Source organism: Solanum stenotomum, chromosome 3, assembly GCF_019186545.1.
Source record: "Solanum stenotomum isolate F172 chromosome 3, ASM1918654v1, whole genome shotgun sequence".
Lineage (NCBI taxonomy): Eukaryota > Viridiplantae > Streptophyta > Magnoliopsida > Solanales > Solanaceae > Solanum > Solanum stenotomum.
The window spans coordinates 9797706-9813390 of record NC_064284.1 but is presented as its reverse complement, the minus strand read 5'-3'; the positions used below and the strand labels follow the sequence as shown (position 1 = coordinate 9813390).

General features: G+C 31.9%; 2 protein-coding genes across 2 annotated transcripts; one reads left to right on the top strand and one right to left on the bottom strand.

Annotated features, from left to right (window-relative positions):
* Positions 1 to 1190: 1190 nt before the first annotated feature.
* On the bottom strand, positions 1191 to 3431 carry LOC125860838 (transcription factor MYB98-like). The gene is made up of 3 exons (XM_049540866.1): positions 2917 to 3431; positions 2717 to 2843; positions 1191 to 1613 (listed from the first exon to the last, which is right to left on the bottom strand). Exons 1-3 carry the CDS (start codon positions 3429 to 3431, stop codon positions 1191 to 1193), a joined length of 1065 nt encoding a protein of 354 aa, XP_049396823.1.
* Positions 3432 to 11346: 7915 nt separating this feature from the next.
* LOC125858989 (iron-sulfur cluster assembly protein 1-like) lies at positions 11347 to 14805 on the top strand. Its single transcript, XM_049538741.1, has 3 exons — positions 11347 to 11771; positions 11929 to 11983; positions 14417 to 14805. Exons 1-3 carry the CDS (start codon positions 11480 to 11482, stop codon positions 14568 to 14570), a joined length of 501 nt encoding a protein of 166 aa, XP_049394698.1. The 5' UTR covers positions 11347 to 11479; the 3' UTR covers positions 14571 to 14805.
* Positions 14806 to 15685: the final 880 nt, after the last annotated feature.

Genomic DNA, 15685 nt, shown 5'->3' with positions numbered 1-15685 from the left:
AAATAATTATATAAAATATTACCAGTTAAACTTAAAATTTAAAATATAATTAATATATAATTTAATAAAATAAATTTATAATAAAAGGATCAAATGGAAGTAACAAAGGAACAGATGGAGTAATAGTAGCAAGAAGAAAAACTAGAGTTGCCCACAGGTAAAGATAAAACGAAAAAGAACAAAAGCGGTTGTTAGTTTTGTTACAATGTGAATTATATAGGAGTTAAACTCTATATAAAAATAATAATTACATAATTTCTTAGAAAATAGGTGAGTTTCTTACTTATTTCTAGTGTTTGGTAGTAAGCAAAAAAATGTTATCTGAAAGATATTTATATGTTACCTAGCAAAACACTGTATATACAGGATGAAATGGGGAGTGAGGGTTTGGAGGCGGCGGAGGATTGGATGGGTGGGAGGAGAAAATAAATTTGAAATGTCATTGGTAATGTAACTTGTTTTCCTTATTTCCGTTAATTAGGAAAAACAACTTGTTTTTTTAGAGAAAATATTTTTCAAACATTTTTGATCAATCAAACATGAAAAAATTTAAAAATATTTTTCAAAAAATGTTTTCCTCTAAACCAAACACACCTGGAAAGAGTTTTGGCCTGTCCTCGACATGTGAAGTTGCTCCACCGTCTCAAATTATTTATCGTATTCTTCTTTTTACACATTCTTAAAGAAAAAATTATTTATCAAGTAGAGTTTTTGATAGTTTTTATTTTATTTCAAAATATAATCTATTTTTATTAAATATTTTTACTTTATATAAAATTATGGTATTTGTAATCTTTAAAAAGTTACTGCTTAGGTTAGTGTTTTTCTCATTTTGAGCTTTAAAATAACAAATATAAAAATAACATAACTATTTTTAGAAGTCACAAAGTAGTAATTACCTCCCACATAATTTCACTACTTTCATCATTAAGTTAATTTTTCTCATTTTCAACGAATTTTTATTCTAAAAGAAATATTGTTCAAAGCATTTAATCAATTAAACATGAAAATATTTTCTGAAAAATATATATTCCTCCTTACCAAACACATTACAATATTGCACATATATATTAAAAAGTACTATAATGTCATTCTTAATTTAAACAAACACCTATAATTGTCTCTCTCTATATATAATATATGTAGCATCTCATAAGAAATTACAGTCATTTTCATGCTCTATAACACTATTACTCTGAATAATCAAAATCCATCAAGTCAAGCTCCTTATGATTTTCTTCACCATCTTGCATCAGTTCATATGGAATCTCCAAATCATCAAACAGTTTGTTATCCAAACCAAATTCATCATTGAAATTATCGTAATTTGCAGGAACTTCTTCAATTGTTGGCTCTGTAGATTTACCTGCATTATTATTACTCTTTTCGAAGTTTAAACTTTTGATATAATTTTGGAGGATCGAACTTGGCCTAGGCCATTTTGTGCGACATTTTCGTCTCGAAAATTGTCTTCTTTTTGTAGCATTCCAATGGTTCTTTATCGAATTCTCAGTTCTACCAACAAGTTTCTTTGCTATTTCTGCCCATTTGTTACCTATTTCTGCATGTGCTTTGATTAATATCATGTCTTCCTCCTCCGTCCACAAATCCTTCTGCTCAAACAAATCAATACACAAATTTCTGTTAAATCTAGTTAATTATAACGATTAGAGTTTTCTCTAGTGTAACAAGTGTGAGTTCAATTCTCACTGAACAAAAAAATTGAGAAAATGCCTCATCATTTAATTGACGATTATCAAAAAATCAAAAATTGTTAACAACATTCAATATATATAAGGGCTCTAGCCATATTCTGACTTGTGATCCATTCATAGATACCGACAAAAGATAAATAGGTACTCAAAATAAGTAACATGTTCAAAAATTATTAGACAACTCATTATCAATCTCGATTCCTTTCGATATGAATAATAATTTAACTGATTTAATTGACTAGTACGTAATAATAAGTACGGTTCTCCTTCGTTCATCTAGTATTTGAAAGAATTAAAAAAAAAATTAGGTATATCTCTAATTTGGTATGACAAAAATCAGTTTCTGGTATTTAATACCATAAGGAAAATATTATCCATCAAAAGAAAAAAGTTAATTAAACCGACTTTCTTTTTTCACAACAATTTTAACTTTTTTAAATCAAACATTAAAACATTATTATTGATCTTTCTTATGAAAATAATAATTATACAACTCCAACACTCGATATTTCCATCAAATACTCTCCGATAGTCCGATTTGCTAATATAATTATTATTAACTTTAATATGTATTTAAATTTCACTTACTAAATGAGCATTGAAATAAAAAAAAATCAAATATTCGTAGGAAAATAGCTTCCCTTGTACCAAACACATTTCAAATGTGAGGAAAAAGACATACATTATCATTAAGATCTTATTTACATGAAATGTTTATATCAAACCAATATGTACACACTCACTCATATCATCCAATTAAACATTTTAGCATTTTTCTTTATATTAAAACATACTTTTTTCGTGTAAAATTCAAAATTTATATATATCCCTAATCAGAAATTATACCAAAAAATAACAGATATAAAAAGAAGGACCTCAAAGAAAGTAAAAGCCATTATAGATAGAAGTTGATAAACTTGCATTTAAGAAAATAGATTATCACTAATCAGGAGGTGAAAAAAAGAGGAAAGAAATAATTGATTAGAAGTAAAAAATCATACTTTGATATCAGGTCTAAGATGATTGTGCCACCTTTCTCTACATTGCTTCCCTATTCTCCCTTTCAATACTTGTGCTATTTGTGACCATTTTCTATCTCCAAATCTCTCTACCAAATTGATCAAAATCCTGTAAAAATGTAAAACAATCAAATAAATTAACATTGATTTTTTCCTTAAAAAATAATAATTAAGATTAATACCTGTCTTCTTCAATAGTCCATTGACCTTTGACTGATTTTGACTTATTTCGAGTAGCCCTTCCTATTTTTCTCATAGATGAAGAAGAAGATAAAATTTTCACATTCTTTCTTCCATCAATTTCTTTATCATCATAAATATAATTAGTACCATTGATATCAATAGTATTAGTAACACATGAACTTTCATCAGGCACAACATTGAAGTTGATAGGCTTCATATCTTGATTACAAATAAAGTTGTAATTCATATCCATAGAACTCTCAAAATTCTTCATGACTAATGTGCTACCACTTGCACTACCATTTTGCTCAAATGGCTTGAATTCATAACCAAAATTGAAATCTTGACCAATTGATGAGAAGTTATCATCATGATTTGAGAGTGGATCGAATAACGGGTCATAAATATTATTCCTATCGATCATGAAATTTTGATCGAGGTGACGAAAATCTTGAAGATAATCTTTAGGGGGTGTGCAAAAATCATCTTGATTATTACTATGATCAAACTCCATGGGATCAATTAGGAGTAAAGCATGAGAGAAAGAATTAGGAGGATTTTTTTTTTTTTTTTTTGGTGATTTGTGTTTTTCAATTTTTGTTTTGCTAGTTTTATTTATTTGTGTTATATATATATATATGTAGTTTAGTAATAAAGTGTGAAGAGACATTTATTACAGTGTGAATGTATCTGGACCCTCTTTGACCTTGATGATCCAATGGCTATTGTTTTGTCAAGGCTTGAGCAAAATATTTGACCAATTTGGGATTGTTTTATAATCATAATAATATTTCTCTTTTTGTCGAATTTTGTAAATATGATGACGTAATATTAGATCTCTAAAAATTTGATCCAGCTTAAAAAATTATGGGGTATCTCTATTTAATATTTTCTATGTTTTGCACTATATCACTCCGAAATAATTTTGAATATATAATGTTGTAGTCTTATAGAACTAAAATTTTCAGATAATAGATGGTTAAACTCCAGTTTATGAATTTCACATAAAAATGACAACGATTCAAGTTAAAATTGATTATTGCTCTTAAATGATTCGTAATATCTATGAAGCATTGGACATTAAAATTTGAATATATTTAGACAGAGAACATTTTTACTACTTATCTTTCACTTATATCCAATGATCTAACCAAAAAAATATTCATTCTTTTTTTTAATCAATTAAGGGAACATTTCTAACTTCAACTAATAATGTTGAAATTTAGGCAAAAATAATTTAACTTTAGATCAAAATAAAATATTGTTGATTTATCTAAAATTTGGCCTTTTCAAGATTATCTCCCGATACTATATATCTAAAGTTATTTGAAAATAACACATATTAAGAAATCGATAAACAGAACATAATTTAAGTAGCAGCATCAAAATTAAGTATGCATATGCACTTCTCTTCCATCTATTTTTTCTTTTAATTAAAATTGCGACATGACTTAACGAAATATTCATTTTGTTTGCTATTAATTTTCAATTTCATGGTTAAAAAACCTATTCACTTTAATTAAACAAGTTTTCTTTTCAATGGAATTAATGTACTTATTAAGGTGCCATATCGATTATTATTATTATTAGATTAAATAAATATAAAATAGAATAAGAGGCATTAGTTTATTGTTTTAAAAGAAGCCTAAGCTAAATATGATACTTTTGGTTTTGGTTATGAATTATGATGACGTTTGATAAGGGATAAGACATAATTCATTCTTATTTCCCACAATTATATCCCTTTGTTCAATAAGGAATTTCACAATTATAGTGCACTAATTTCTTTTCACCATTTTATAAAAAGGTAGTAAAACAAAAGAAGCCTTATGATAGTCAAACTAAAGTGTCATTCAATAAAAAAAAAAGTCTATTTTGCATGGAAAAAATGGCTTAAAAGTTAATTAAATGAACCGAATTGATTTTGTAACAGAAGCTATGTCTACCTAACCATTTTTTTTTATTGATGGCATTAAATTTTATACTTACTAATTGTCATTTAAAGTAATATCAATACTAAATTGATCAGGTAAGACATAGAGGAACTTAATGAATGAATATTAATTACATTAATTAAGGTAGGATTAATTACTAAAATCAGCTAAACAGAGTATACTTTATATTTTAATTATTTATCGTAAGTCATTTAGGCAGATCCTTGTCGGTGCTTGATCCATCAGATCCGTTGATGCTTGATCTGTCTGATCCGTCAGATTCGTTGATGCTTGACCCATTAGTGGTTGATCCGTCAATGTTTTTTCCTCATATTTGAATTTGATTTAATAAAAACGATAAAGATGAATCTTTTTATCTTTTGCACATATTATGAACTAATTTTATGGAGCGGGTTGTGTTGATTTTGAATTAAAAAATTCCAATTTATGAGTGAAAGAGAGACAAATGGAGGAAGTATTGTCCATAAAGAACATGTAAGTCCCTAACTTAAAAGTCATAAGTTAGGGATACTCAACTTCTGATTTTTGGTTTTTTCCTTACCCTTTTGCTTAGTAAAAAAAAACTTTAAAAGCCAAAAATTACTTAAATTAAGTTAATTCAAACACCCACTTAGTTTATTCATGACCATTCGTTTATGTTTTCATTATTTGTAAATGATTCTAAAATCTTCCACGTAGTTTATTCATGATCATTGTTTATGTTTTCATTATTTGTAAATGATTCTAAAATCTTAAGGACAAGGCAATTCAACAACTTTGGGCCGGGAAAAGGATACGATTGCGGGTATGTTTGGAAAGTCACTTGGTAATTGGAATTTGTGTAATTACTAGGATAATAATTACTAGCCTAGTAATTACCAGCCTAGTAATTACACTAACCTGTTTGATTGTCATAGTGTAATTACGCTGTAATTACACATGTCATGTTTGAATGCCACAGTGTAATTACACATGTTCTGTTTGGATGCACAATTGCAATCATAAAATTATAATACATTTTAAAAAATAAAAATTAATTATTTAAAATTTATACTAGACAAATAAGAAACTTAATAAATGTTATTAAATTAAATATTTAAGATATATATTCTTTTTTGAAAATATATTAATTAATAAACATATTTTCTGTAACTAATATTATGAAAAAAGAATTGATTTATATTTTTTCAAATTAATATATTTCAATTGAATTGATTGTAACAACTAAAAGTATGAAGTTTCTACGAACATCGTGAAATGCATGTTTATAAAAAGAATAATATATAAATAAAATGTCATAAATTATTAAATGTTTGACAAAAATATAATTTATCAACTCTAATTAAAAAATGACGTGCAATGTAGATTCAATATTACTAAAACAAATGAAATTGAAAATATAACATAAGTTATAAATTCAAAACAAAAATTTTAACATAATACTCTTATAACAAATTTCAACATAGCAATAAATATGATTTAGTATTAGTTTTTCTTAATAAAGAAAACGTAAGTCTATAACCTCACTTAACGATAAATTCTATTTTAATTTAAAAATTAGAATATAATAAAATTATGCTAATGAGAAAATAAGCATGGCATAAAAAAATAGATAATACGAAAAAATTACATAGAATCACGTAAAGTAAGGTTGAGAATAAGAAGAAAATGAAATATAATAATAAAAAATAAAAAATAAACTTTTACAAATTTTTAGAATAACAAAATTAAAAAAAGAACTTAAAATAATAGAAGTAAAAAAAATAAAAAAATTAAAATTAAAATAGAAATGAAAAAAATAAATTAAAAAGTAATCAGGTGGTAATTACACCGTGTAATTACCAGCAATTCACAATCTCTGCCTGTGAATTGTAGAGTGTAATTATCCCCCGCCAATTACACCAATTATCTGCTGACCAAGTAATTACATGTCCTTCCAAACAGGACAAGACAATGTAATTACACCAAATCTAATTACCAGGGTGTCCTTCCAAACAGGCCCTAAGTGTTTGTACAAATTGCTCCTATTTTTGAGTGATTTTTTTCTTTATAGTTTATTTCATAAAAAATATTATTTAAAGAATCCATCTATCTAGACCTAATTCAATCAATATATATTTAAAGAATTTTCATCTTGCCCACATAAGTTCAATGAAAAGTAAGTTATACAAAACAAGTTATGTCATAGTGTTTTTCCGAATTTGTTGTAGCATTTGAAAATTAAAGCTATGTCTTTTGCGGTATAAGTTCTTTATCCTTTTTAGAGGAAAAAAATTGATAGCGAGTGTGAAATGATAGCGTATATGTATGGATCTATATTAGGATTTGTTGCTCAAATCAAATCACGCCAACGTTATGGAAGTTTCTTGATCATATGAACTAATAGTAGCAACATAACTTGTTATGCCTTGTAATATAATCTATGAGATATTATGTTTGATGTCATGAGTGTAACTTGCCATATCTTTTATAACATAACCTGTGACATATTATGATACTAACATCCCAAATATAAACTTACACCTCATCCTTCTCAGAGTCCACTTATGGAATTAGATTGGACACGTTGTTATTGAAGAGTTACATTTTTGGAAAAACTACGTAACCACACATACTTTATTACCATATATACATATTTTATCTCTAGTTTAAAATATTACACACAATACCATTTTTTAATAATTATACCATATATTTTAAAAAGTTATATCAGACATCCCTTAAATATGCTATTGAATAATTATCTTAAAATATAATCTCCTTAATTAATATGACACAAAACATTCAAATTTTATTTTCTCTCACCTCACATCAACCGTTTCCCTCCCCCAATCCCAGTAACCGTATGTATCTCTCCACACCCCCATGTAATCCATTTTCTCCACTTCTTCCTCAAACATCTCTTGCATGTTCTAAATCAACAACCAAATTTTGAATATTAGCAATATATCAAGAGGTAATATTATTTTCTAATGTATCTCAAATTTATAAAATTTCATGTATCTGGGTTAGAGTTTCCCTTTTTCTAAAGTTCGATAGTAGTTATTACACTGTTTGAAGTTGTGTTGTACCCATAGAACAATGTCTCAAAATTCCGAAAATAGTATGAGTTCTTTATCCATAGAGTATTGTTTGAAGTTGTTCAATCAATTTGTTTCTAATATTAATTTGATTTATCCACTATTAATTTGATGGATCAAGTATCAATTTTATACGTTATATTAAAAACATGTATCTCGAATTATGTGTATCTAAATATGGAATATACAAAAAGAAGAAGCATATACATCTAATTATGTGTATCTAAATTTCATATGTTGTATCAAAAAACATTAATCTCGAATACATAATAAGCATATGCATCTAATTATGAGTATTTAAATATGGAATGTAACTGAAACACGTGAATTTAGAAACAAATCACGATTGTAGAGTATATGTCGTATCATTAATCCAAGAAAAATAGAAAATTATAAAAATTCTTCCTTTTTTTAGCATCTGAAAATTTTTCTCGTAGATGTAGAGTATAACTGTAGAGTATCTATCGTAGCATATGTTGCTAGTTGTGCTTAGATTCGACGAACCTCCGTCAGATCCATCGAAAATTTTGCTTTTTTGTCCCTTTGATTAATGAAGATTTGGAGAAGGTCCTCAAGTATTGGAGATGAAATTTGAGTCAATTGGAGAATGAAATTGTTAGGGAGAAACCATCACTATAATTTGGCAGGAAAAACTTACAAACAAACTGTAACACTCCGACTTTTCAAAACGTCTAAATTAACTCGTATCTTCGTGGAAAGACAAAGAAAGTGAGTAATAAATTAAAAAGGATGTGATATGTCATATTTTAAGTGTTCAAGGGTTGTATCTCAAGTTTTGAAGTTAAGTAAGTGGCGAAATAAAAGTTGGCGGAAGTTATCATAAGTTCCTTTTTAAGATTTCTCTGAAATTTGGGTCAAATGTCTTTGAGATTTTTTCCCAATATATAAAGAGTTATGGGGCCCACGACCTATCGAATCGAAGGTCTACGAGTCTAGTTTCCAATGCATTAAACTGTTTGTTCATACGACTTCATAATAGAGAGATATTTGCGTTTTCGTGGGACTGCGCAAGCAGGCACGTGAGGTGGGGCCCTAGGTCGGTGGAACTTTACATATATCTTCTTCTTTGAACTTTTTCTTCATTTTAGCTAAAAACCAGAGAAAAAAAAGAGAAACCCATTTCTAGGATCAACTAAGGTACATAATTTCTCGACTTAAGTCCTTGACGAAAGTTGTTCTACGCGTTGGGCTCATCATCGTGGTGTAATTTATTTTATCGATTTCGTAGCATATCACACTTTAGTGTTGGGACAACAAGGGTTTGGATATATTTGAAGGTTTTGAAGCGTATTACGACCTTAAGATCGAGGTAAGACCCTTCTTTCATTGACTCTAGCTTTTATAAGCAGCAAATAGCAATTTGCGACAGAAATACATATATTTTATCGTATTGTCATGGTATCTTTTACTTTTGTGTGTTGATTATGGTCCTACCTTGTTGTAGTATCGATGTAGTATTGAGTAAAAGTCGTTAGGCCACGTGAATTTAGCGAAAAAGGTATGTTAAGGCTATTCCTTACTTACGACATGTTTCCTTAAAGCTTAGAAGCAATGTATTTGGGTTGTTGTCCTTGATATACTTGTAGCCGTGATTGTTGATTGTTGGTTGCTCGAGTTGATATAATCCTCCTTTGTCGGGATTCTTATTCAGTTAGTAGCGTCCTTATGTTGGACACGACTTAGAGGCTATTTGTATAGGTTGCTTATAACTAAATTGCTTGTTTTTAGCGGTTGGATTGTTATTATTGTCGTTGGGGCTATTGTGGTTAGCTGCAGGAATGTGATGTATGCCTAGAAGGGCTATGTTCTGCCTACAGGGCTATATGGATGCCTAACAGGGCTATGAGTTGCCTACGGGGCTATATTGTTCCTAGAAGGGCTATGAGTTGGGCTATATTGATGCCTAAGAAGGTTATGTGCTTCCTACAGAGCCATGTTGTTGCCTAAGAGGGCTATGAGTTGTTTATAAGCTACGTTGATGCCTAAGAGAGCTATGTGCTGCCTATGGGGCTATATTAATGCCTAAGAGGGCTATGTGACTGCCTACAGGGCTAGGGGATTACTGATAGGGGTATATAGGCTGATTTACACCTTTCGGGCTTATGGGGACCTGAGTAGGTGGTCTTGTGTGTTGTTTGTACCTGTCGAGCTTATGGGGGCTTGGTTAGGTTGTTGTCTTATTATTTTTGATAAGTTTAGATTTAGGAGCAGGTCAGTACACTTATCTTATCCTTGATTTATTTATTAGATTATTCCAGTATATCAGGATACCTCATCATAGTCTATTGCCTTTCATACTCTGTACATTATTTTGTACTGACGCCCCATTGCCTTGAGGGCGCTGCATTCATGTATGCAGGTCCTGACAGACGACTGAGTAGACCTCCTCAGCAACAGAATTGACTTTTATCCGGTTGGCTAGCCCCTTTCTTCCAGAGCTGCCAGAGTTGGAAGGTTTGTTACCTTTTGTTGTATATATCTTTATGGATAGGCTGGGGCCCTGTCCCGCTAATCTTTACTACTTTTAGAGGCTTGCAGACTAGTGTGTGGGGGTGTATAGCTACGTTATGGCCATACTGGCCTATGTTGTTGATTTGCTGAAGCTTGTGAGTTGTTTTATGTATTGTATTGATATATACCTGCTTTTAGTTTTGGTATAGATATCATGGTGGCCTCGACGATCCAATCAGGACTTCTGTGCTAGTTGACTATTTATTTATATGATCTCCTGGGAGTAGCTGTTTCTTTTATAGATCAGTTGACAGGGGCCTTGCCGGCCGATGACTTAGTTTTAAGCCGAGATATACTTGTTTGATTTCTTGATTGTGTGTGGCTGTCATGCGCTAGTAGCAAATGGTTCAGCAGGGTTGGCTCGGGCCTGAGTTTTGGCATTAGGAGCCAGTTGCGCCCCTCGAGTTTGGGGCGTGACACAAACAACTAAAAACCTCAAAAATTGAAGCTTGAAAGGAAGAAATTGATGAAAAAGACGAAGGTTTCAATATCAGATTTAATAACGTTTATGATTTTAATTTTTTAGCAAATTAGTTAATAGTGATACAGAATAATTCTCTAACCTGTTTGTTAATTTCCTAGAATTTGCTCCTCTACTTAAGGCATTCAGTTATAGTAGTTTAATTCAAAAAATTAATCACGTATCTCGACCTTATACACCCAACAGATACACGTATCTGATGTATCTCGACAGATGTATCCATCAGCCGAAAGTGGTTAGCACGTAATATCAAAAACTATCGAGATTCCTAGTAATTAGGTTCTAAACTATTGGGATTTATGTAGTTTATCCTACATTTTTTAAGTAAGGCCCAACTAGAAAGGGGTTGGCCCAATAACTAATTCTACATGTTGAGGCCCAATTCTTTTTCCTCTCGATCGGTGGTACCGCCTCTCTTCTTCTTCCACACAAACAGGAATCTCATCCTATATATATATATATACAATAACAGCGACACACGTATCGACATAGCTCCTTAATTCCCAAATTCAACGAATTAGGGCAAATAACGAAGATGTTGAAGCACGTCGGAAATCGAATTTTGGGGTTAGGGCAACGATCGCCGGTGACGCGAGGGGTTTTGCCCCGGCTGTATCATGAAAGAGTGGTGGACCATTACAATAATCCCCGAAACGTTGGGTCCTTTGACAAGAACGATCCCACTGTAGGTACGGGTCTTGTCGGAGCTCCGGCTTGTGGGGATGTGATGAAGCTTCAAATCAAGGTCGATGAACAGACAGGGAAAATTACGGATGCTTGTTTCAAGACCTTTGGTTGTGGCTCTGCGATTGCTTCTTCATCCGTCGGTCCGTTTCGTCATGCTTTTTTCTAGGATTTTTTTTACCTTCTGCACATATTACATTTTATGAACTTATTTTAATATTATGAATTGATTTTATTGAGCATCTGATGCAATTTACGAAAGGTTTTGTTGATTCTGAATTAAAATTTTCCAATTTTCAGCAACTGAATGGGTGAAAGGTAGACAAATGGAGGAAGTACTTTCCATAAAGAACACGTAAGTTTGGTTTCAGATTGTCCCCTTCACTTTTTTTTACTGCCTTCATGATTTCCTCCTCAGGTGACCCTGCTTATAAGTAATTGAACTGTTGGTTCTCTTAGTTATATATTCTGCCATGTTGTTCTTACCTGGGAGTCTGGGACAATAACAATATTGTTTTTGAAATGGTAAAGAGTGGACTCAGTGGCTTCCAAGTTGTGTTGGATTTCAGTTTTCAAAATATTTTGCTGGAGTGCACGTTGACCAACTGACTGGATACATGTTATCTCTCACTAGTACAGGTGTACAAGAGTTTTTTTGGTCACTGAGATTTATACAGATGAAAAATTTACTGTGTCATCTTTGTTGAGATTTGAACCTTAAGATCCCAAGAATGTTACTTCAGCTCTTTGGATGCACGGTTTGCGCCATCCTTCTAACACCCTCCATCAAGGTTGAACTTCTAGGAATTAGATGTTTTCTTTTATCTTGTATGTGTCAGTTCAGCAAAATTGAAGGTATAAGTTAGTTTAGAATGAGTCTACACGGGATATTTTTAGCCCCACCTGTAACAGGTCAATCAGAAGGTGGTCTCTTAAAATAGGAATATTAAATTGAGCTTGAGAATACTTTCTTTTTATGAACTTACTGAAACCTTGGGAGAAAAGCTTATTGAAACTTAGCCAAAAAATACTAACAACTCCTTGTTACCTTTGTCAAAAAAAATACTAACTAAAAAAAGAAAAGAAAAAAGATTTCGTAGCCGAAAAATAAAAATAGAATGCAGCAAGTCTTTTGGTTGAGAAAAAGCTGAAAATATTCCACTTACTTTGGACTTGGGCTCAAAATAGTCCTATTTCTTTCTGGTGGAGCATTAATAGTCCTATATTCCTTAAAAAGTGGTGCATATTTAGTTCCAATCCTTACAGCCGTGAGTTTTGTAACAGGGCCACTAATATCAGGTGATTTTTGTTCAAGCAAAATAAATTCCTCTCTCCATCTCAAAACAAAGCCGACTGGTTCTCCTCCCCCATTTATTTCCCCAATAACTTAATAGGTTTATAAAAGGAAAGCATGCACTTTTTTGGTATTGTGATCTGATACTGTGCTGCATTTTTTTTTGGTATTGTGGTGCTGCTACTGTGCTGTGTTTTTTTGTATTGTGGTCTGCTACTGTGCTGTGTTTTTTTGGTATTGTGGTGGTGCTACGTGCTGTGTTCTTTTGGTATTGTGGTGCTGCTAGTGTGCTGTGTTTTTTTGGTATTGTGGTCTGATACTGTGCTGTGTTTTTTTTTGGTATTGTGGTGCTGCTGTTCTACCTTTTTTGGTATTGTGGTGCTGCTGTGCTGCCTTTTTTGGTATTGTGTTGCTGCTACTGTGCTGGTTTTGTGGTGCTCTGCTACTGTGCTACATTTTTTTGGTATTCTGGTGCTGCTGTTGATTTTTTTATTGCTGTGAGAAAGTCCCAAAGTTTTATTAGTACTTTATTAACTCTCCAAATCGTCTTATCTTTCTGTGTAAATTTACTTCTTCCTTTTTTGAATTAAAAACTTCAAAAATCTGGGCTAGAACCGTCCTTTTAATTCTTCACGTTTAGATCTTCACACATAGTGGGGATCATGAAAGTTAGAGTGTGTTGGTAAGTCAAAGGCATCACTATGACTTCATAGTGCATAAATGAAGATGAAATTCTGTTATGACATTGTCACCTACAGCTCAGCTTCCGTCAAGTTAACCTAAGCGAGATAAACCAAACTCTCATATTAAAGAGCCATGTATTCTTGCAATGTAACAGTGCCTACTAATCATTCAGGGAAGGCACCAAGACTGCTGCAAACCTGTACCTTATAGAAGATATCTAGCTGTGATTATACTTTTTACACCAATGTAGTCTGCATCTTTGAAAGCCTCATGCCTTGAATCCAATATAACTTGGAAATGGCCAGTCTTGTATCCAACCATTCATCACATTAAGTTAAGATTGAGGATGGAACCTCATCTGTAAGAGAAATCTCAAAAGCATAACCATGTACATGAAGCACCATTTTGGCTGGCTGTCGGTAACCTATTCAACATAATTTAGTTTAGAGCGAACTTACTTTTAGGTACGGGATATGTGAGGCATGGCCAACTTTCTTTTGTAAGATAATAGGTGTATCATTAATTAAGCACCAAGAAGGATTGACTAACTGGAGGCGTTGCTTGCTGACTTTCTGTAAGTTGCAGTTTATTTAACAGCATTTTTCCGATGCATGTATATATGTGGTTTAAGACATTTTAAATACCTGGATTCTTGGTACATCTGTCCCTTACTGTCATCTTTGATCCCNCCCCCCCCCCCCCCCTCCCCCCCTCCCCCCTTTTATTTCGTGACCTTCAACCTGCTTGATGGTTAATTGGTAGTCTGCCTGTGTGAGTATGTATTCTGAAGCATATCTGACTTTACTGCAGGGAGATAGCAAAACATCTCTCCCTCCCACCTGTTAAACTGCACTGCAGTATGCTTGCTGAGGATGCAATTAAGGCTGCTGTGAAGGATTATGAGGCGAAGAAGGCAAAATTTAATGGCAATGCAGAAAATGCATCATCCGAAAAAGCAGCTTGATATACTAGCTGAGAAACGAAGGATGAAGTTGGGCATAAGAATACATGTATCCCGGATTTTCATAGATGTAAATTAGTTGTCTGACTGTTGGGTTTGTAATGTTGTTACTTTGGATGAAGAGTGGATCTTGCTTTTGCAAGTTTCTGTTACCCACGTCGCTTAGACGTTGTCTAAGCTACAGAATCCTGTTCCTATGTTTTTTCAAATAATGGCGATGATTTATTAGAGCCCGTGACCAAGTTGTAGTAGATGCGGAGAAACCGACTCTCTCCTCATTACCAAATGTGTTAGAAGGGAATGGAAAGTACCTTGGAGGATTCTACACATCATCAATGAAATCCAAGAGTTAATTGAAAAGAATGGATTTGAAATCAAGCATTGTTTTCGAGAAGCCAATAGACCAGCTGATAAATTGGCAAGCATGAGCCATAATTTTGAGTCAATCCATGTCTTCTACTCTCATACTGAGCTTCCCAATCAAGTAAAGGGGCTAGTCAATATGGACAAATGGGATATTCACTCTTTCAGGATCAATATGAAAAAACCATCCCATATAATCTACGATCCCCCATAGGTTTTGACTAAGTATAGCTTAGAGAACTCCCCTCAATGATCATGTACAAAGTTTGGTATGCCAAACTCAAATTGTAAGTTTTTGCGCATCAATGATCAATGGAGTTCATTAAAAAAAAAAAAAAAAAAAAAAAAAAAAGTTGTAGTAGATGCATCAGCTGTGTCACATAGTTGTAATATTGAAGTGATAAAGCTTGAAGCTTTGTATATGTATTTTTTTTTACTAAAAACTTGAATTATTATTTTTTAAAATAAAACATTTATCTCTTATTCGAATAGATAAAAATGTGATATAGCATATAAATAAAGTCAATTCTTTTGCCTATGGTAAAAAGCAAGACTTCGTCAAAAGAATTTAAATGTTTGGGCATATTATTCTCGTTTGATCTAATTGGGTATGCAATGTCTTTGTTAGCTCTCTCTATCTCTCTTTCTATATAAAGAAAAAGTTGTTCCGACCTGGTAAATTTTTAAAATAATAAACGGAAAAGGGTCAAAATTGCCCTTGAACTATGTGAAATAGGCCACTTATACCCTCCATT